General features: G+C 40.4%; 2 protein-coding genes across 5 annotated transcripts; both read right to left on the reverse strand.

The window, feature by feature from the left end:
• Nucleotides 1-5390: 5390 nt before the first annotated feature.
• Nucleotides 5391-10333, reverse strand: LOC134881384 (PHD and RING finger domain-containing protein 1-like). Of its 2 annotated transcripts, none has more exons than XM_063908717.1 (7): nucleotides 9885-10333; nucleotides 9074-9157; nucleotides 8854-8987; nucleotides 8646-8737; nucleotides 6368-6561; nucleotides 6066-6159; nucleotides 5391-5972 (listed from the first exon to the last, which is right to left on the reverse strand). In XM_063908717.1, exons 1-7 carry the CDS (start codon nucleotides 10026-10028, stop codon nucleotides 5935-5937), a joined length of 780 nt encoding a protein of 259 aa, XP_063764787.1. In that variant the 5' UTR covers nucleotides 10029-10333; the 3' UTR covers nucleotides 5391-5934. The 2 variants fall into 2 exon arrangements, with proteins under 2 accessions (XP_063764787.1, XP_063764874.1); XM_063908804.1 differs by having other exon boundaries at nucleotides 10240-10331.
• A 3018-nt stretch (nucleotides 10334-13351) lies between these two features.
• LOC134868392 (actin nucleation-promoting factor WAS-like) lies at nucleotides 13352-21485 on the reverse strand. 3 transcript variants are annotated; one of them, XM_063889501.1, is made up of 12 exons: nucleotides 21211-21485; nucleotides 20388-20528; nucleotides 19476-19562; nucleotides 19262-19358; nucleotides 18865-18894; nucleotides 18731-18766; nucleotides 18286-18472; nucleotides 16666-16841; nucleotides 15685-16035; nucleotides 15464-15516; nucleotides 14656-14767; nucleotides 13352-14567 (listed from the first exon to the last, which is right to left on the reverse strand). In XM_063889501.1, the coding sequence occupies exons 1-12, from the start codon at nucleotides 21310-21312 to the stop codon at nucleotides 14509-14511; spliced, it is 1431 nt and encodes a 476-aa protein (XP_063745571.1). In that variant the 5' UTR covers nucleotides 21313-21485; the 3' UTR covers nucleotides 13352-14508. The 3 variants fall into 3 exon arrangements, with proteins under 3 accessions (XP_063745571.1, XP_063745564.1, XP_063745554.1); XM_063889494.1 differs by having other exon boundaries at nucleotides 15464-15528; XM_063889484.1 differs by having other exon boundaries at nucleotides 15464-16035.
• Nucleotides 21486-22408: the final 923 nt, after the last annotated feature.

Here is a 22408-nt window from a genome sequence, read left to right on the forward strand (position 1 = left end):
ATGTAAATGTTCCGCAAAGGCATAAATGCATAATTAACTAATGAAACATTTCTTTAAAATTCAACATCTGAATACACATTGTTGTAGGATATCTGTGTTTTCTTCTTTCCTTCCCAAACAATCATCTCATGACCCCTCAGATTTACTGGTTTCTGACAGAGGGTGAAAAGAGGTGCAGCAGCTAAGGCAGTATGAGAGAAATTAAGACCTTTTTGAACATTAAAGCATGGAGACATGTCTCAGTAGACAGTACAAGCAAATTTGTGAAGCGTTCCTTATTTTTGTCCAGCAGTGGCTCAGTCAGTAGGGGCTTGGACTGGGAATCGTAGTGTCGCCGGTTCAAGTACCCGAACAGACTTGAAATATGGAAAGTGGACTGCTACTTGGAGAGGTCCCAGTTCACCTCCTAGGCCCTGCTGTGGTGCCCTTGAGCAAGGCACCGGGGGAAAAAATCAGACATGTAGTGGTATTTTAGTACCAATAAAGCATTATAATTTTAAATAAAGTAAAACTAGCTCAAGATTGTAGTCACATACAGTACTCTAGCAGTCGTTCTTTGTTACTTTCCACCACTGATCATAGCAAAAATCTGTTATTTTACCGCCACAAAGTGCTGTTTTACATACAATTCTTTAAGGATGTAACATTTCCGATAGCACTTGAAAGCATCACGTGTTCAACCCTCTGCATGACAATGAGTAAAACGCTGACGTCACATTTCGTCTCATTTGAATGAATACAACGTGTTCAATAATCTCGTGCAGATATTCAGGTTACTTTTATTCTGTAATTCTTTGCACTTTTCGACATTCACAGACACAAAATAATAATTCAGAGTGCATTTTTAAAAGCTACATATTCATTAGAGAAGTGTGATTACGGTCATTTACACTCTTCGGTGTGTTATCTCAATTAATGAATACAAGCAAACACCCACAATGGCTTTTTCTCTTCAGAGATGGTCCTTACAGTCAGATTCACACCTTTGATACACTATGGTGTCAGATCAGCTTGTTTTTATTGCTTTGCAAGCTGTGAAAATCTATTTAATGTCATAACCTGACTCTGAAACACTTAAAAGAGACCACTAACACATCCGAGTGATGCTCTCTACTTTCCCATGCTGCTGTTAAATGAGGGTATCTTAAGTGCATCCACTTCCCCAGCAAGGCTATTATTAATTTACAGGAAATGGGAAAGCATCGAGTTAGACGCCTGCTTGGGATTTCACTGCAGTTTTCATAGAGCACCATTGTTCCTTCAGATCCTGGCTTTAAATAGGCTGCGGATCAGGCCATGAATAGAAGTGATTTCATTATTTTTCAGTAGAGGTCTCTTGACTTAATCACCATCAGACAATGACACAACTGAATCTCGGAGGAAATACCTTTTCAGCCATGCAACAGATTGCAGTGGTTGTTGGTTGTTTCCACCACTTTCAACATCTATTGGATGGATTGCCATACAAGCTAATGGATAAACAGAGGATGTATCCCATTGACTTTGGTGATCCCTTTGTTTTCCTCTCGCACCATCAAGAGGTTGACATTTATGGTTCTGCAAAACGTCACAACACATATTAAATAGATTGCCATGAAATTCACCAAATGTATGTACCCTCCGGTTGAATAACTGAGATGAACTGATGGCTGTTCCAGACGTCCTCAACAGAAATAGACAGTGATTAAGCCTCACGTTTTCAACCAGCACTACATGCTTGCACCTAAGGCAACGAAAGCAGGTGCTCCAATAAGGCGGCTCCTTTTCTCTTCAGTGAATTGGGGACTTAAACAACAGTACATCCATTTTTAGACTCCACTAACCATCCCCCCTTTTCCCTCATTTCCTCACTCCCAGTTCCTTTTACTAATCTGAGATGAAAGCATCCACTGCTTCTTTATGAATGTGTTGAGTCAGCAGTTGGCTGATCTGAAATGCACACTAGTGAAACTTCAGAGCAAACTGAGTGGCATGAATGTAAACTATACAGTGAATTAAAGCAGGAGCAGCAGCCCATAGTCATATAGGTACAGATATAAAATGGTAGCTGTATACATCTGGTGAGTGTGTTGATAACTGATTTTGTTCCTTTGCAGAGTTTCCAGTCTTTTTGCTGTTGCTAATAATAGACAGATATTGTGGTATCAACTTACTGGGCTGAATCTTAGCAAGGAAGGGCACAAGAGATGCCCTTAAGATTTGGGAATCTGAGGTTTTGAGGCAGATTCTTCATCGTATTATGAACAGATTTACGGTACTTGACAGCAATAAGATCTACAGTGGAGACATAGCATTCATATCAGTAATGGTCCGTTCACCTCCTGCTGCTTTCGCGTAATTTCATAGGAGAAGGAATGATGCTCTTCTGCCTTTGTGCATGATAAAGAGTGGACGGGAGCTGTCGACTCCCATTTTTGAGGCCCTCTGATGGCAGACACACGCACTGCTGCAGTGTGAAATCACTGGGAGAAATGTGTGGGTCTCTGGGAGGGTGACCTACTTTTTCTCCCCTCTTTGGTCTGCTGGAGAGAGAGCTGCGAGTCGCACTGCTGAGCACACAGCTTGTAATGTTATCCCTTCTGACTGCAGGTGCAAGGCTCTACAAGACACCACCAATGAGGCATGTACAGATGCTGCATGAATGTTCTATTTTATGCATGCATTATTCTTCTCAGCACCAACTTATACCAAGTGTAATATATTCCCATGTCTTTTTAAAATTCATTTTAATCTTGCCACAAGACTGCTGCGCCCATAAATACAGTCTTCGGCTCACACTAGTGGAGATGTGTGAGTGCCATATACTGTACATCACAGACATACTGACATTTTTATTCTAGTATTTATATGATAATATTTATCACTTCGACAGATTTTAGAGGAATAGTTGGAAACTTGGGTGCTTATTTGCTTTCTTGAAAGGATTGAAACCACAATATCTATCTATTAGCAGTTGGTTACCTTAGCTTAGCATAAACATTGCAAACAGGTGGAAACAGCAAGCCAGGCTCTCCTTAAACTTGATATTATCCACCTCAAAACTGCAAATGGAGATTTTTGTACACTGGAGCTTTTGTAGGGACTAGAAAAGTGAGATATCCTTCACTAACTAACATTACCTTCATGGTTACTGGGGGTTAGATACCTCCAAAGAGGGTAACAAGAGATTGAAATGAATAGGAAAGCAGAACAAATCATGTCTTCAGGCCCAAATAATGGATATTTTCCCTGATTTTCCCCTTGACTGTTTTTAATGTGCATTATTTTACAATTATATCTCTAAGAATATAACCATTTAAACAGCTAAGTTTAAACTGCTTATACCTGACAAACCATTAACCAGTCGACATAGTTTGTATCCAAAGCAAATATGTTGGCAACCACTGAAGAAAAAGGATACTGCATGTTGTGAAAATAATGCTCATTTTAATAAATAATATTCTCAATTTGCATTCTGGGTCATATTCAAAAGCCACTGACACATGACCTTTGTGAGTTTGAAACCCCACATTACAAGAAGCTGTTTGCAGTCATGCTAACATCACTGCTGACTTATTTAGCAGCCCCGCAAGTGCACATTAGCCCATGTCGCTAATGCCTCGGGCACAGTGCTTCTCTGCAGCTGGTGGTAATAGAACTTCAGCATCAGTTCCCCTGCATCAGCAAAATAAGTTGATGGTGGAAGGGAAGGGTTACCATGCTTTTAATGCATCTACATATGTGTTCAAGGTTCTCTAATAAGTAGAGGATGTTCAACTAAAACCAAAGCAAGACTTCTGCAGGATATTTCAGGAAAATGTTGGCGAGATATTCAAATTCACTTTCTAAAAGATTGGGAAGAATGCTATCACTGTTCATACCATGAACTAGAACCAGCAGGTAGTTAGTGTAGCTTAGCACAAAGACTGGAAGCAGGGGGAAACAACAAGTCTGGTTAGGCTTAACGCTGTGTTAAAATAAATCATTTAAAAATATTATACTTTTCAACAAAGCCAAGCTGTTCCCCTTTGATTCCAGCTAAGCTAAGTGGCTAATGACCTTTAGCATCATATTTTGTATAGAGACACGAGGGGTATCGATCTTCTTCCCGTATTTCCCCAAGTCAAAGTCAAAATACCTCTTTAAAGTGGTTTTCAATAAGTGCAGGTAATACATTTAAAGCCCTCACATGTGGAATTGACACAACAAATTCAGTATTTGTGATCCACTCATTAGCACATTATCACTTAGCATGTCAATCTTTAAAAACACACGCCCTGGAGCAGCGAGTCATTAGGAGTTTTGACCTTGGCTCCATTGTGTGTAAATCGTGTTAGGGTAAGCCTAATTGCTTAAGGAGTTGCAGGATTTACAGCCCAAAGCCCGTCAGCGTTGGCCCAGCTCCATATCCACTCTGCAGTTTGTTGTTCCTGTCAGTGATTCCTGTGAGGGAAACTGTGACAGGATCCCATTCAGAGTGGATGGGGTGAGTCCTCGGTCAAAGCTGGAACATAGACATGGGAACTTAATTTGTTTCACTGTGTCAGCTAGTATCAAATATTCAAATGACCAAAGGCAATCCGAATCCTTGCCACCAGGTGTAAGAAAAGTAAGGCACCTGACCTACTACTTAAATTATTCGGTTGAAAATATCACAAAAAAATAAATAAAGAAATCTTGCTTTATTGTGCTGATTTACTTTTGAATTATAGGCTACAAAAAGATTGATACGACTCTCATGTCTGTCATTTAATATAAAACCACAGCTATGAGACATTAGCTTAGCTTAGCCTAGCATAAAAACTACACATGGCTCTGATCAAAGGTCAAAATGTAGCGGCTAAGCTAAGCTAGGCTAACAATCCCCCTGCTTCAAATTTTAAAATATCTCTAATGCTTACCCAGTTACAGTTCCACACGTCTGTGGATAAGACCCATGTTTTATATTTTGTTTAATTGTTTTCATCTGGATCTTAAGTTAACAGAGGAACAAGCTAAGCTAAGCAAAGCAGTTAGCCTGTACCCCTCCATCCTTTGTCTGTCACCCTTTGTCGCAGCATAACATCATTTTTAACAATTTAGCAGTTTTTTAATAGTGAAAATAAGTCCAGTGATCCTAAGAGGTGGTTGTCTCAGTGAAGATAAACCAGGAACTTTGTGTGCTTTATTGTGTTCACTTGGTTTCACACACAATTCAGTGTCATTTTTGTTCCATTTCAGAAATCGCTGGCAAATTAAGGTGAACATTTTTGTTTTATCCTGTGCATTGTTAAGGGAGAAAGTAGGGCAAGATGAGCTGCAGGGTTGTCAAGTACCCGCCCACTGAATCATAACACAGGCTGATAATACTACAAATAAACACAAATTCATCAACAGAGACGAAAATGAGCTTTATTTTCTTTATTGTCAGGGAACTCATGGATATATTTTTCATTGCATTTTTTTATTTTTACAATCTATTTAGGATTTAAAGGCGTCCAATCCGACACATGATTGATTTTAAACATGAAAGGATGGTTTCAGATGAACCTAAACATCAGATGTGTGTGTCTGACTGAAGCTGCCTCCTCTCTCTCGTTCAGCGGGACGAGATCCTGAGTTGAAATGAGGCGGAGGATGCTGTTGCTAAGCGATGGTTCAGTGCTGCTGAGGGAGGAGGGATGAGGAACAATGTGAAGGAGTCTCAGACCTTTGTGTTGCCTCAAATACTTTATTTGTTCAAGGTTCACCTACAATCTACTGTATCTCCATCCACACTATGCCAGCTGTGACAAAGCAACTGTGAGCACAAAAAAACGTGCCTTTAAAACAATAGCAAACATCATCACTGTTAAAAGCAACACCAGAAGTCAGGTTTTTGGTCAGTTCATGTTTGGAACACAATGCTGCCACCATGTGGTCTTTTCTGACAGGAGCACCTATACCAGGCAGTCAACTCTTCTTGATGTCAGGAGCTCAGGTTGCATGCCTCTTTCTTTTTCTTGTGTTTACCTCTGTAAAACAGACAAAAAGCAGATATATGAACTATAACAGAAAGCACCAACTCTTACATTTAAGGGGAATGTAACTAAAACTTGATAACTTACTGTCTGAAGCACTGCTGGTTGCACTGTGAAGTGCAGCTTCTTCCTCTGTTGTGACTGCAGCCTTCGATGCCCGTAACAGGTATTTAGGTACATGCTGAGAAACAAGAACAAAACGATAGAATGTAACATTTAAATTAAAGCTATGTGAGGTTGCCTCTATGAGATGATAAGCAAATGCATAAATAAACCCCTATTTCAACAAGTGAATTCTGTTTTAGTACCTAGTTAGTATTTCACTGAGATGAGGCTCTCAAGACACTCAGATTGTACTCTATTGCTCTCTGTGTAATGTTGTTACCGACCCAGGAGGTTTGGGGCAGAGGAAGAGGGTCTGCTCTGCTCTGGACCCTCTCGCTGTGTCGTCGTTCCGTGGAGCTGCTGGAGCGATTTATGGTGGAGGGCCGAAGACGACTGCCTGTAGATTCAGATTCGTCTGCTTCAGCTAGGAGGTCTGTTAGTTCTCCATCACTGATCTCCACTTCCACCACGGAGTCCTCTGCAGAGGGACAAATCTATGAAATACTATACTTTTATTACTTAAGCACTTTTATGTGGATTTTTCCCTATGTCATGTGGATTCAATAGTCCACCACCACCATTATTAACTACCAAAATGCCTGCAGTATAGGCAAAACCTTCTATAGTTGTATCTTTAGTTTAGTATTTCCACATATTAAAGCCTTTGTTTGAACATTTACACCTTTTGGAAATGTTGCTGTGTCAAATTATAAGAGATACAGTGGGGCAAAAAAGTATTTAGTCAGCCACCAATTGTGCAAGTTCTCCCATTTAAACAGATGAGAGAGGCCTGTAATTTTCATCATAGGTACACTTCAACTATGAGAGACAGAATGAGAAAAAAAAATCCAGGAAATCACATTGTAGGATTTTTAATGAATTAATTGTTCAATTCCTCGGTAAAATAAGTATTTGGTCACCTACAAACAAGCAAGATTTCTGGCTCTCACAGACCTGTAACTTCTTCTTTAAGAGGCTCCTCTGTCCTCCACTCATTACCTGTATTAATGGCACCTTTTTGAACTCGTTATCAGTATAAAAGACACCTGTCCACAACCTCAAACAGTCATACTCCAAACTCCACTATGGCCAAGACCAAAGAGCTGTCAAAGGAGACCAGAGACAAAATTGTAGACCTGCACCAGGCTGGGAAAACTGAATCTGCAATAGGTAAGCAGCTTGGTGTGAAGAAATCAACTGTGGGAGCAATTATTAGAAAATGGAAGACATACAAGACCACTGCTAATCTCCCTCGATCTGGGGCTCCACGCAAGATCTCACCCCGTGGGGTCAAAATGATCACAAGAACGGTGAGCAAAAATCCCAGAACCACACGGGGGGACCTAGTGAATGACCTGCAGAGAGCTGGGACCAAAGTAACGGAGGCTACCATCAGTAACACACTACGCCGCCAGGGACTTACATCCTGCAGTTCCAGACGTGTCCCCCTGCTTAAGCCAGTACATGTCCAGGCCCGTCTGAAGTTTGCTAGAGGGCATTTGGATGATCCAGAAGAGGGTTGGGAGAATGTCATATGGTCAGATGAAACCAAAATGGAACTTTTTGGTAAAAACTCAACTCGTCGTGTTTGGAGGAGAAAGAATGCAGAGTTGCATCCAAAGAACACCATACCTACTGTGAAGCATGGGGGTGGAAACATCATGCTTTGGGGCTGTTTTTCTGCAAAGGGACCAGGACGACTGATCCGTGTAAAGGAAAGAATGAATGGGACCATGTATCGTGAGATTTTGAGTGAAAACCTCCTTCCATCAGCAAGGGCACTGAAGATGAAGCGTGGCTGGGTCTTTCAGCATGACAATGATCCCAAACACACCGCCAGGGCAACGAAGGAGTGGCTTCGTAAGAAGCATTTCAAGGTCCTGGAGTGGCCTAGCCAGTCTCCAGATCTCAACCCCATTGAAAATCTTTGGAGGGAGTTGAAAGTCCGTGTTGCCCAGCGACAGCCCCAAAACATCACTGCTTTAGAGGAGATCTGCATGGAGGAATGGGCCAAAATACCAGCAACAGTGTGTGAAAACCTTGTGAAGACTTACAGAAAACGTTTGACCTCTGTCATTGCCAACAAAGGGTATATAACAAAGTATTGAGATGAACTTTAGTTATTGACCAAATACTTATTTTCCACAATCATTTGAAAATTAATTCATTAAAAATCCTACAATGTGATTTCCTGGATTTTTTTTTCTCATTCTGTCTCTCATAGTTGAGGTATACCTATGATAAAAATTACAGGCCTCTCTCATCTTTTTTAATGGGAGAACTTGCACAATTGGTGGCTGACTAAATACTTTTTTGCCCCACTGTACGTTAGAAGAGATGATTCAGAAATCGTTTAATAATGATCAATTCGTTATATTTATCCCACCATTTCACAGTTGTTTTATTTAAAACATAACAGGATGATTATTTTATTAATTGTTCCATTACTAAACGGTTTTCCCCGAGTCTGTGCAGATAAACGGATGACACTAACAGCAGGCCGGTAGGAAAAATGTGCTGAATTTGAAAAAAAGTCCTCAGAATTTAACTCACAGCTAGTACCTGTATGTTGAGGAGTGACCGCACACTCAGCACAAATCCAGTCGCCTTCACGGCCTGTGTTTAATGGTGGCGTCAAGCAGTCCATATGATACCTGGAACAATAAGTACAACCACGGAGGAGGGATTTGAAAATGTGTCTAAAGCCGTTCACGGAGTTGAAGGTAATGAAAATGAAAACCAAAATACCACCAGTACTGCAATGCCATACCCTGAATCACAGTGAGTGCACACCAGCAGCCGGTGCCTGCGGTCGCTGCGTCCACATTCCTCACAGGTAACAGCTTGGCTCTCCTCCTCTTCATCATGATCATCTTCTCCCTTTTTCTTTGTCCTCACTTTTATCTGCAGAAGAGGCCCCACACACTTTTTAGCCCCCAAACTGTGTCTATGCATTTCCAAATACTTTAGGACACTTCAAAAATACTCACTTTCTTTTGAATGGCCCCTCCAGGACACCGTCTCTGGCAGATAAAGCCAAAACTGATCCGATCCATGGGGCAGGTGTTGGCTGTCTGAGGTTTAAGACGGAGCATAAAGACATTAAACTTAGCTTACACATGATAGTGTTTAACACTTTCACGTTGGGTAAAGAGGAACTCCATCAATCATCAGGTCAGAGCCCCCGGGGACACTTTATATTTTAGGTATTGTGATGTAAAAAGCTTACGCTACACAAAACTACAACCCTAATTTCCCAATTATGGGATAGATAGGTAGGTAGGTGGGTGGGTGGGTGGGTGGATGGATGGATGGATGGATGGATGGATGGATGGATGGATGGATGGATGGATGGATGGATGGATGGATGGATGGATGGATGGATGGATGGATGGATGGATGGATGGATGGATGGATGGATGGATGGATGGATGGATGGATGGATGGATGGATGGATGGATGGATGGATGGATGGATGGATGGATGGATGGATGGATGGATAGATATTCGCAGTAGAAAAGACATGTATTCAGAAGAGTATTTATAAAAATAGACATAAGTATTATCAAGTTATTAAGTTATAAAAGGATAAACATGTCACTGCACTGCTGTCTTTAAACATGTTTCTTAAAACAGTAAAGTGGGACAATGAGAGTAGATTTCAAACATAACTTAAAGACTCAGGATTTGGATCTTGACAATTGTTACACCTGATTGTCACAGCTCAAGCGAAGTATTATTCTGCTAAAAGTATTCATGGCTGACATATTAAGCAGGAGAGGGATGATGGTGTCTGTTTACCTGGGACCATTGCAGAATACATTGAAGGCAAAAGACATGCTGGCATTTCTCCAGAGAACCCACTGTTTGCTGCCCAATGGTTCTGAGGCAGATATAACATTGATCTGCTTCAACTGCTCTGTTTATCACGGAGGAATCATCCATATTTACAATAACTGCTGGACAAAAGAAGTGTCTCCGACCGTTATGGTGACGTATGTAACGAACTCAACGTATATTGTTGGTGTCGACGTTACATTTGAGCTGTTAGGCAGCCGTTAGCGTACTGACAACAGCAACAACAACAAAGTCTGTTAAACGTTTAAAGTCAGTATATCTTGTAAACCTTTTTCTGCCTTGTTGCAGAATATATTACCTCAAATAATTACAATTGGTTAGTTATTTAGGACATTTCAAAAGCTGATAGCTAATTTTAATTTCTTCTTCGTCTACTTTTTCTTCTTCCTCCTCTTTTTCTTTAATGGCGGTTGGCAAATAGCTTTTAGGTGCATTTACCGCCACCTACTGGAATGGAGTGTGGACCAGCACGGTATAACGTCTATGGCGTATACACCCTTATCCTTAATATAACTCCTGTCCTTTTTAAAAACCTAAATACTGCCCTGGATGCTACATTCCCTGAACCCCTCTCACTTTTCCCTCTAATCTCAATTAAATGTAGTTCCATTTGGTTTCTGTTCAGAGCATCCTTTAACCCGGTCTTGCTGGTATCTTGGACATTGTAAAAAAAAAAAAAAAACGTGCTCAACTGTTTCGTCATTGCCACAATATTTCCATTTGCATGGTATATGTATTTTCATTATGAATCATGCTATTTGATATAGCGATGTGTGACCAAATCTCACTCTCGTTCTTCAGCTTGCATTTGTAACGTTGTCACTGAGTTAATAAACTGCTTAAGGAAGCCTGCTAGTAGTTAGCTGGGAATACACATTTGACTGATTCTAATAACAAAATGTTATTTGGGTCATTCCAGAATTGGAGTACATTTCCTGTCCCACCTGTAAAATTATAAATGATCCATGCCAAAAAGCCTAAACCATGCATTTGTTGTGTTACATATAGTTGCATTTAAAATTAAAATCAGTTGTAGAAAAAGTGGTTTCAAAATATTATTTAAGATATCAATAGCTCTAAAACACCCTCTAAAATGGGATTTGTCTCTTGTCCCTACTTCTTGGTGATCAACTTGCATGTCTAATTTACCATTTAAAACAGGCTTTTTACTTTCATGTTTTGTGTTAATACATGTGTTTTGCAATTGTCATAGCAGTTTGTTAAATCATTAACCTATTTTAAATAACAGTTATTTTAAACTGAAGGTATGTCCCTAACATGCACGCAACCCTATTACCCAAACCACTTAACCTTGGCAGAGGAATAACTGCAGTTACATGACACAGAGTAAATAACATTATCAAGCCACGTGCTACTGCCATGGGTAGACCAAAGCTCAGTCCTCTCTTTCATTTTTCATATTAATTGTATTCTTAAAGTAGAACAAGTGTGGTACTCTTACCCACTCAACCCTGTTACTCACATTATCACAATAATACAAATTAAATTCAAAGCTATCTTTCTTTAGGTTCATAACTAAGTGTGTCCTTGCCTTGAAAGTAGCACTATGTTCTAGCCCCCATTGAGCGCTGTTGTACGGAGCCGCCTAGGGGACACGCAACAAATAAAACATCTAATAGAAAGTGTACCATTGATGCTTGAGCTGACCAAATCATTTTTTTGTGATGCTTTACTATCTGTTTTTATAAAATACATAACAAAAAAATAAAGGATTCATTTTTTAAAAGTTTTCAAAATGTCCTCCAACTCTGGAATGACCCTTTTCCTGATTTTTTATAACAAAATGTTATTTATGGAATCCTTTGAATGCAGGTCTTTTACTTATTTCATGTGTTATTTTGACAGTGTTGTTGATCTCATCCAAAGACAACAGATGTATTGTCAGGTTTTGCCTCGGGGTTGATCTATTGTTGTGCTGCTCTGGCCTTCCTAACATTAGGCAACCACAGAGTGATTACAATTTTATTACCTGATAGCTGTACCCACCAAACATCGGTGACAGCGGTCTGCTCATTCACATGCCATTATTTATGTAACTAGACCTGTGAAACACAGAAGAAAAATAAAAGGAAAAGAGAGCTGAGCCAGAAGGCAAAGCTCTCTGTCTACCGGGCCATCTTCGTTCCTACCCTCACCTATGGTCATGAAGGATGGGTCATGACCGAAAGAACGAGATCGCGGATACAAGCGGCCAAAATGGGATTTCTCCGCAGGGTGGCTGGCATCTCCCTTAGGGATAAGGTGAGAAGTTCAGTCATCCGGGAGGGACTCCTTCGCGTTGAAAGGAGCCAGTTGAGGTGGTTTTCGGCACCTAGTGAGGATGCCACCTGTTCGCCTCCCTAGGGAGGTGTTCCAGGCACGTCCAGCTGGGAAAAGACTGAGGGGTAGACCTAGGACCAGGTGGAGGGGTTATATCTCTTCGCTGGCCTGGGAGCGCCTTGGAATTCCCCAGTCAGAGCTGGTTGATGTGGCCAGGGAAAGAGAAGTTTGGGGCTCTCTGCTGGAGGTGTTACCTCCGCGACCCTGACGGAAAAGGGGGAGAAGATGGATGGATGGATGGAACATTATATACACAGAAAACCTTGACATCAGGGGTACATACGTACAGATATTCAATAGTCATTTGCTTTTGATAATAAATTGAAAATATTTTATAGTTACACACTTTATTTAAAGAGCACTTTTTATCCAACTTTTCATGTACATGACAAAAATAAAATGCAACACAAACAAGGTTTATAGACTATCGAATTAGAAAATAAAACCCGGTAAGATGATAGGTGTAATGTAAGCATGACACTGCATCAAGGTATGTGCTGGTGGGTAAAGAGGTTCACTGTCCTTCACTGTGTTTCCCTTTAAAACCTCTCACTACTGTTTGGATGTGTGATGACATTAATGTGAAACGTATCACGGTTAGTACCAAGAATTACGCCCCTAACTATAAGCTGCTAGGGCTGTCTCTGATTTATACAATTCATTCAGAAATGTTCAAACAAAGGTTATAAAGGTTAAATGTTGCTGCTGTCATTTGTTTAGGTACGTCAAATGTTGTCTTTCTGCTTTCTGTTACAATAGGTCTGTGAGGTTCAATCTGGGCGAGGCTCTACTCTGGGCTTTGTTGATAATTATGATTATTTATGTATGGCTCATACACAAAGACTGAAAAAAAAGGACATGAAACTTACAGTTGTTGCTAATCTTTAAAACTGACTATTTATTTTAAATGTCTTGTGAATTTCATAACTGAAGTCAGCAAAACACTTGAAAATGATGCATATTTATGATCAAAATTGGCTCCAAATTGTATTTTTATTGACAAAATATATGTATCTGCAACCATCAAAGCTTAGATTTATTAAATTATAAATACTTTATGCAGAATAAAATCATTGTGTAAACATTTTATTCATCGATATCACAAATTACACATTTGTCTCAGGGGGCTTTACAGAGTATACAGCATAAAGCTACTCTGTCCTTAGACCCATGCAGTGCAAAATAAAAAAACTCCTCAAAATGAAACCCACAATTAACGGCGGACTAATGGAAGAAATGAGGAAAAGAGGAGGGATCCCTCTCCAAGAACCGACAGATATGCAATGGATTTTGTTTGTACCGAATGAGAAAACAGAGTAAAAGGATCAAATAGGCGATGACAAAACTGATATAGTAAACAGTGGGATCCATGCAGGAGGAGGTCCAAAAGCTTCCGCCAAAAGTAATAACGTAGTCAGCAGGCAGGACAACAGAAACATGAGAAAAACTATGCAAATAACACCGTCCCAGCTTCTATCATGACAAGTTTAGCTTCATCAAAAATGACACGTCGAATGAAATACCATTAAAAAACTGGCTGTTTCTTTCAAGTAGTCTTTAATACATTTTACGTTAAAGTCCACGAGGCCCAATAATTCAAAGACATCCTCAGCTCTCAATTCAGAAAAAAACCTGCTTTCTTTAGATGATTGTGTTCACAAGGTTGTCCTTTTGTGGAAGATCTTTTCAGCCTGACAGATTCTTGAGACATAACACCCCGGTAATTCAATTAAAAAGTACAAATATAGTATAGAGTGTAGAGTGTGTGTGTGTATGTGTGTGTGTGTGTGTGTGTGTGTGTGCGTGCGTGCGTGTGTGTGGAGAGAAAGACATGGGTTTGCTTGAGCACCTTAAAACAAACAGGGATGTAACGACTTGTTCTCCACCACTTTCTGTACTTGCCAAAGGCTTTCTGTTGTCCCGGTATCTGTATTTGAAAACCTGGGAATGAGTAAACGCCGCACACATCCACAACAGGCTATTTTTTAAACCTAGAAACATCCCGAAAAAAAGAAGAGTAGAGGTAATACCGGCAGGGTCAAACACTGCCACACACAGTTTGACATAGGTGAGGATTGAGAGGGGACCTTTTTAGATTGAGAGGCTAAACGTGTTTTGTTTTTTTATATGAAAATGCTGCATATTATACCTTTAACCAATCATAACTTAATCAATCATGTACCAGTTTTGCAATTCAAATGTTTACACGAGGTTCAAAATCCTGAAACTAGTCGTCCCACTCATCGTCATCCTCGTCTTCATCTCCTCCCTCGTCTTCACTTTCATCTGAAAAAGAGGACAGATGTAAAGATATATGTGAGACTTCTTTTATGGCCCTCTCAGCTCTGTGTAGTGGTGATAATGTGATATTTACCAGAGGAATGGATGGCTTTACTCCTCTTCTGCATGACCATCATGAGAGCACCAACGATGCCCTCGCCAGAGTCTGCTGGTGTAGATGGAGCTGTGTCGGGACTGTCTATCACCTGCAACACAACGGGACAAGAGGACAGAGTTGGAACACATGCTACACATGAACAGGCACTAAGGCTGCTAAATGAATTGAAAATGAGGTAAAAAATTGGAGCGTAATTCATGTGCATTAAGTGCAGCATTCACACCGCAGGTGGCAGATTATTTGCTACAGGCTAAATATGTGTCATTCTTTCTAAATGAAGATATGTGTTTCTGCGTAGATGTTCAACAGACCTTGCCAAAATGTCTTTGTTTGATAACGAGAATAACGATGCGAATATGATCAGTACCTCTGGTATCGTTAATCGTGTCGCAATTTTACCCATAATAACGTAAAGGTGTTCATTTTTTATTTCAGGCACGGTTTTAAAGAGGCCCGATGGTTCTTTTGGGGGGTTTCCCTTTCCTGTAGTCTATTATATAGATTTTTGTGAATGTGAGTGGTCAGCTCCAATACATTGGAAGTGATAGACTAAGGGGCGGGACATCTCTGAGCGGTTGACCAATCAGAACAGAGCCAGCCAGATAACCAATCAGAGCAGACTGGGCTCTGGTTTCAGACAGAGGGTGAACATTAAACCATGGAGACATGTCAAAGTAGAAATACTAAATAGTGATATGGACCTGGAAATGAGCAGAATATGTCTAAATATGCCTCGTTCAAATTATTGGTGCAAAAATAATAAAGAAAATTAAGTTTGTTTTACATTTTTGAGCTTCTTCCCCAGTCGGATCTGATCCAGCAAAGCTCCTCTGGTCTCTCCTCCTCCTCCTCCTCCTCCTCCTCCTCCTCCTCCTCCTCCTCCTCCTCCTCCTCCGGATGCAGAAGCTGGTGGTGATGGTTTTACACTGGAAGAAGGAGGAGGAGGTGGGGCATTACCAAAGGGAGGTGGAGGTGGTGGAGGAGGAGGAGGAGGAGGCCCTCCACCTCCCCCTCTGTTGGGTGTAGATGGGACAGGAGGAGGTGCGGTGGAGCGATGTGGGCCGGATGGCGGCGGAGGAGGAGGCAGGTTGTGGGAGGGGATTGAGGGGGGGCCGTGAGAGGGTGGTGGGGAGGGGAAGTGAGGCAGAGCTGCGGGTGGTGGTGGAGGTCCGCCTCTGTTTGATGAAGGAGGTGGGGTTGGTAAGGCTCCACGTCCAGCAGATGAGTGGGGTGAGTGTCCTGGGACAGGAGGCAGGGGGCCGGAGCGGCTTCGAGGAGGTGGAGGCATCGGGGCCCCAGAGCCCGGGACAGGAGGAAGAGGCCCCTGTCTGCCAGGTGGAGGCGGTGGAGGTCCGCCTGTAATGCAACAAGATATGAGACACAGTTTAGTTTAAGTTTTAGAAAATAACATCAGCACGAGGTGACGGTAAGATTAATAATGAGGAACATCAACCAAGAAAAAGAACCAAAGTCTAGAAGTTAAAGTTACCACTTCTGGTTCCCTTTTCTCGAAGTCTCTGCGTTTTTTGTTTTTGATTAGACGCCTGAAACAAAGTCTGGTTCGACACAAGTGGTTTTCACATTTTGTCCTACGACATAAAATAGGTACGAAAATAATCCACTGGTTAATCTCCAAACCAGTGACTGAATAAACGTCATCACGCCGAACATTAGCTGCCTTTTGCTTAGCGCTGGTGGCGTGAAGTCATGTGACTGTGATGTTCTTTTATTGCTTAATGTTACAAGGTTTTTTTTTACTGAACTAGTGATGCACAGTGTTGACTGTGTTTGAGTATGCACCAAATACACAGTGGGAAATCCCTTGTATGTGTAAACCTACTTGGCAATAAACCTGTTTCTGATTCTGATTCACAGAAGAACAGATTTTACCGCCAACAAGTTTTACAGAAAAGTGCCTTTGCAGTCTGATTAGACTGATAACACCCCAGAAAATAGAAAAAGGGAGCAGTTGAATGGGAGTCTTACCTCTGTTCACCTCCCTTTTGACGGCCTCCATGCCTCCGGACTGCTCGATGACGTTGTAGATCATCTGCGACGTCTGTTCGTCACTCATGTCGTCCGCACTGATCCCGGCCTGAGAGAGCAGCTTCCACATATCGGGGTCGATGTTGTCCGGATCGAAGCCCACATGACCCACATGCCTGACAGGAAGGAAGGAAGGAAGGAAGGAAGGAAGGAAGGAAGGAAGGAAGGAAGGAAGGAAGGAAGGAAGGAAGGAAGGAAGGAAGGAAGGAAGGAAGGAAGGAAGGAAGGAAGGAAGGAAGGAAGGAAGGAAAAAGAGAAAAGACACAGTTTTACAATTATTATAAAACATTTCCTATCTACATTTACCAAAGTTCACATGCCTGACATCAAGTGGAAGATGAGGAACGTTCACCTAAATAAAAGCTATTATTCCAAAGTGTAGAAATACTGTTACAAGTCATTTTTTAAATGATATTAAAACATGATTATTGATGCTTTTGAGTGGTCATTTTCACCAAGGGATCAATGAAGAACCAAAGCCATAGAACTGAACTAGATAATACATTACTTGTTGTATAAAGTGACCAAAGTTATCAGATTAATTGAGAGGAGTTGAATTATAAAATGGAAATATTAAAGGTGCCATAGAGTGCATCTATCTGGTATTCTAAATAGTTCTCTGATGTCTACAAAGAAGGTATATAACTTTGGATGATCCAAAAAATGTCCAGATGTGGTTTCACAGGCCCATTTACAACCCTATGATTTGGTCCTAGAATGAAACGAGCTGAATTGCCTTATTTGGGGCTCATTTACATAATGATGATGAGCTCTGCTCTGATTGGCTGGTTTACAAGGAGCAATCCATGGCTGCCTCAGAGCCCACAGAAGTAAGTGAAGTTCTTGAAACTGTGAGACCATGGAGGCTATTGGTATCCGACCTTACATGTTTGAGCCTTTATCGGAGGAGGAAATCGATGAATTTGAAGAACAGCCTGTTGGTCGGAGATTGGAGAGCAACGTTACGGAGTGGTAAGTGTTAGCGTTAGTGTTTCCAGCAGCTGGTGTATGCAAATGTTGGGGCTGGACAACCGTGTGTGACGTAACACACAGGGGTTGTTGTAGTTCGCCCGTTTTACCGCTGTGATGTGCATATTCGTGATTTGCACGTGAAGGAGGAAACAATGGTGTTTGAGGTTCACGGTATGTCAGTTCAATGTACCGAACTCTCCTTATTCAACTATGCCAAGGTGAATACAGTTTTCCATTCTATGGCACCTTTAATGTAAATTACAAACACTCAAAACTGTACTTTCGGTACAGTACTTGATTACTTTCCATCACTGCTTTTTTATAATTATCGATGCAATAATGTGCTTAATGTTGTCGCTTGTGAAGAGCTTATTATTTCACTGTATATATTACCGGGTAGATTGTATCGTACCAGCGTTATCCCGACTATATAATTAAACATAATTATTTGTAGACTTGTACTATGAAACAGAGTCACAATATTTAAAGTGACTTACGGTATCAAATAAATGTGGCGTAACAAAAGAAAGATATGGTATAAAAAAATACTCAGACACTGGCAGCACGTCCATCTGCTAAGACACTCACTTAAATCCACTGGGGGCCCCGATGTCTGCTTTGGAGAGTTTGGCGCCCTTCTTTCCTGTCTTCTTGTCCTTCTTTCCTTTTTTCAGGCCTAAGGAAAGAGTAGGAGCAGGCATCGAGCGGTACCGGGAGCTATGGATGTCCGGGTTCTGGATATCCACTGTGGCAATGTGGAGAGACCCAGGGGACGCTAAAGGGGGAGAGACAGACGATAGGCTGGTGAATACTTGTTATTTTCTAGATGTTTTACTCGAAGGGGCCCTTTTATGCTAATTCTCAGGTTCATATTTGTATTTTGTGCCTCTACTGTGACATGAATCCCTGCTTTTATGTTCAAAAAGTGATTTGTTTTTTAACATGGAAGTATAAAGGAGCTTAACATTGAGTAAATGTACTCTCCAGCACTGATTATTGGTGGTAGTGAAAGTTACAGATGTGTCAAACGCACCTTTTTCAATCGGCACTTGAGGCAGGTTTCCTCTATCTGCAGAGACAGGAAACAAGAAACATGAAGGAAATAGTTTATTGTGTGCTACATATGTAAATGAAGTAATGCAGATGTAGAATGCAGCGCTATCTTACCACTTGGTGGCGGGGGACGCTGTTTCCTATCTGTCAAAAACAAGCAGGTGAGATTGTGTGACATGTTAACAAATCAAAACAATGCTTTTATTGGGCTTTAACATCTCTCATAATTACTTTTTGTTAAATGAATTGAGTAAAACATATTTATCCACATTTTTTTTAATCAATTTATTAGCATTTCCTATATTTTCAATAATAATCTGAAAATATTTAATGTTTGATTTATGGCTTTTTGATCCAATTATTGCAAAAATAACTTCATTAAAATTGATTATAGTTTTTATTTTCCAGGACCATAGTGCAACCAATAAATAATCCCAATAACATATAAACATATTGGTATTAATTGCATGCTATAAATACACATGAAAGCGGGGACTGTGACCTAACTGACCTTGACGAGTGTTTCTCTGGTTGATTTTCTCCTCCACAGCATATTGGAAGTCTTCTGCTTCCTGCTGCGTCGCAAAGTTCAGTCCCACTTGGCAGTCCTGCGTGGAGAGTAAGGAATGAACAAGGAATCATTGTGTTTCGACAACAAGAAAGAGAGAACGTTTGCAGGGCCACTCATCATAAGGAGAAAAAAGGTCAAATGAGGGTTTGCTTACATCCGCAGCGAAGGTGTGAAAGAACGGCTGTGGTGAGGAGTAAACTAATTGGTTGTATATCTCCTGCTGCCAAACCATCTTCCCCATCTGTGAAAAAAAACATGTTGAATATTTAAGTCATTCAATAATACTCAGGAAAGATGTGAGCGATCTTGACCCAGTTTTTTGAAAGCCCCCCAAACGCAATGCACTAGTAACGTACACCTCAAGACGTCTGCAGACATGGCTTTGCTTTTCAATGTTGCAAACCCAACTCAACAGCATATAGCTACTAAAAACAAAAGCATGATAATAAACTTAGATAAAAAGAAACTGAGTCAATAATATGTAAAAGTTTCTCATCTGTTTTCCGTAGGCAGAGGGGGAAATATTTATAGCTTACATTATTTTATATTTTGGTGCAGCACCTGGGCCCTGCTGCTAAAAATCGGAAGCCATGTTTGCTTTTCTGTTTTCTATTTAAAGTTCATTAATATTAAATGTGTCACATGTCCAAATTGCACCTCTTGGGTCCCCAGATATACACCCAAGAATCTGAATAGAACAAATCATTTATTTTATCACGGTTTGAATATTTTTCTAAAAAGAAAAACCAGACATGTATTCACAACAATATGACACCACTACTTGATAAATACTTTACATGAAATATAACCTTTTGTTTTTCTTCCTTTCTTTATTTCTTTATTTTACACTTTCATGTTAATGTGTATCTGTACCTATGTACCCCTGATGTCATGTTTTGTGTGTATATAATGCATGATGTCCATCTATACTTTCTTCAATAAAAGAAATTCAGAAATGTTTAAACAAGTTACACGTTTAAAAAGTGTTTGGGACTAAATTGGCCATTTCATGTAGTGCTGTCCCCAGATTCCCCAGCATAAATGACACCTATTAATGTGAGTTTACCTTCAGATCAAATAACCGTATGAAGTAGGAGCGCTGAAGGTTGTCTTTGACGAAGCACACGACTCCAGTGTGTTGCAGGCTCCACACAGAGGGGCTGTTAGGCAGAGCCATGAACAGCTGAGCGACTGCAGTGGCCATGGACTAAACACACACAGATAAAACATGCATTACAAAACCGATCAGATCTGATAGGACACCGTTTTATTGCAGGTCATGTAAATATGTGGTGAGGATCCACTTACTTGTGTGCACTCAAACAACATATTTTAAAGTGCTGTGCTGCTATTGATTTGCATGCACAGATAGCATATAAGAGAACTGTGCAGCTGGAGGCAATGTGTTGTGGTTCACACTGACAGTGCTTACTTCAAGGGCCTAAACAAAGTCAGGAACAAAGCCAACTTCTGCTCTACTGTAAGACTAAACAACATCAGATTCTAATTCTGACACCAGAGGAGGAAATGGCTCAGCCACCATTTCCTGCTACAGCTACCTCCTCTTTTTTGATGACCTAATGTCAGCAATCCATTTGAAACTGCATGTACAGCCTTTTGAAGGCAACATATGTCCAAACAGGACTGGAATTCTAACAAACTTGATTACATAAGACTTATAAAGTCAACAGGGCACAAACTCAGGATATCCAAGAGCCTTAAGGGCTGAGGCAACATGATCATATGGAACAACCAGAATAACCTGTATTATCTTGGACGGCTACACCTTTTTACTTGTACGACAAATACTTTATCAGGAAGTACAAAAGTCAAGACATATACAGCAGGTAGGACCCCCCCCCCCCCTTCCTCAGTTTGCTTCAACTTACAGCACACCTTCTGCCCATGATATCCTCACACTTCTCATTCTCCTGTTGGCTCAGCAGAGAGCTCCTGGCGCTCTCCGTTTTAGTTTTAGATCCACGGCTCATGATGATAAATATCCCAGCTTATCTCAAGTCAATGTGCACAGCATTTAAATAAACAAACAAAAAGACAGTCGTCCTCTGTTCACTGTCAGAATACTGAGCTCTAGAGTCAAGGAAGTTTCTCTTCTCTGTTCTGCGCACACATCAACTGAAAGCAGGAAACGGACAACCACTCTTCTCTAACCCCCACTTTTCTTCTTTCTCTCAGAGCACGAATGAATGTGTTACTTCCATTTTCAGAGGGAGGCAGTGCAGTATGGCTCTTCCCCCGCTGTGACTGCATTCATTTTACAACCACGTTAGTGAATTATTACACACAGCCGCTATGCCTATTGATTTATGAACTTGAGTTTGTTTTAGTGGTTTTGAAATGTTTTAAGATAGATTGTTTATCACCAGTTGGGAAATCATTGTGTCAAAGCAGCGGTGTGTTTAAGTAGATTCTAAAATTGTGTAATTTCTTCTTTTATTTTTATTATTTTAATGCTTGCTTCTTAATTAAGCTATCTTTGGCACTTCATGTGCTGTAACAATTGTACATTTCCCCTCAAATTAAGGTATTGTGATTCGCATTCTCAATATAAAGGACATGTATCACTAGAGAGCTAAATAATACACAATATAAAGGACATCTATCACTACAGTATCTAAATAATACACAATATAAAGGACATCTATCACTACAGTGTCTAAATAATACACAATATAAAGGACATGTATCACTAGAGAGCTAAATAATACACAGTATAAAGGACATGTATCACTAGAGTATCTCCATAATACACAATATAAAGGACATCTATCACTACAGTATCTAAATAATATACAATATAAAGGACACCTATCATTAGAGAGCTAAATTATACACAATATAAAGGACATGTATCACTAGAGAGCTAAATAATACACAATATAAAGGACATGTATCACTACAGTATCTAAATAATACACAATATAAAGGACATGTATCACTAGAGAGCTAAATAATACACAATATAAAGGACATGTATCACTAGAGTATCTCCATAATACACAATATAAAGGACATGTATCACTAGAGAGCTAAATAATACACAATATAAAGTACATGTATCACTAC

The sequence above is a fragment of the Eleginops maclovinus genome, chromosome 1 (assembly GCF_036324505.1).
Source record: "Eleginops maclovinus isolate JMC-PN-2008 ecotype Puerto Natales chromosome 1, JC_Emac_rtc_rv5, whole genome shotgun sequence".
NCBI lineage: Eukaryota > Metazoa > Chordata > Actinopteri > Perciformes > Eleginopidae > Eleginops > Eleginops maclovinus.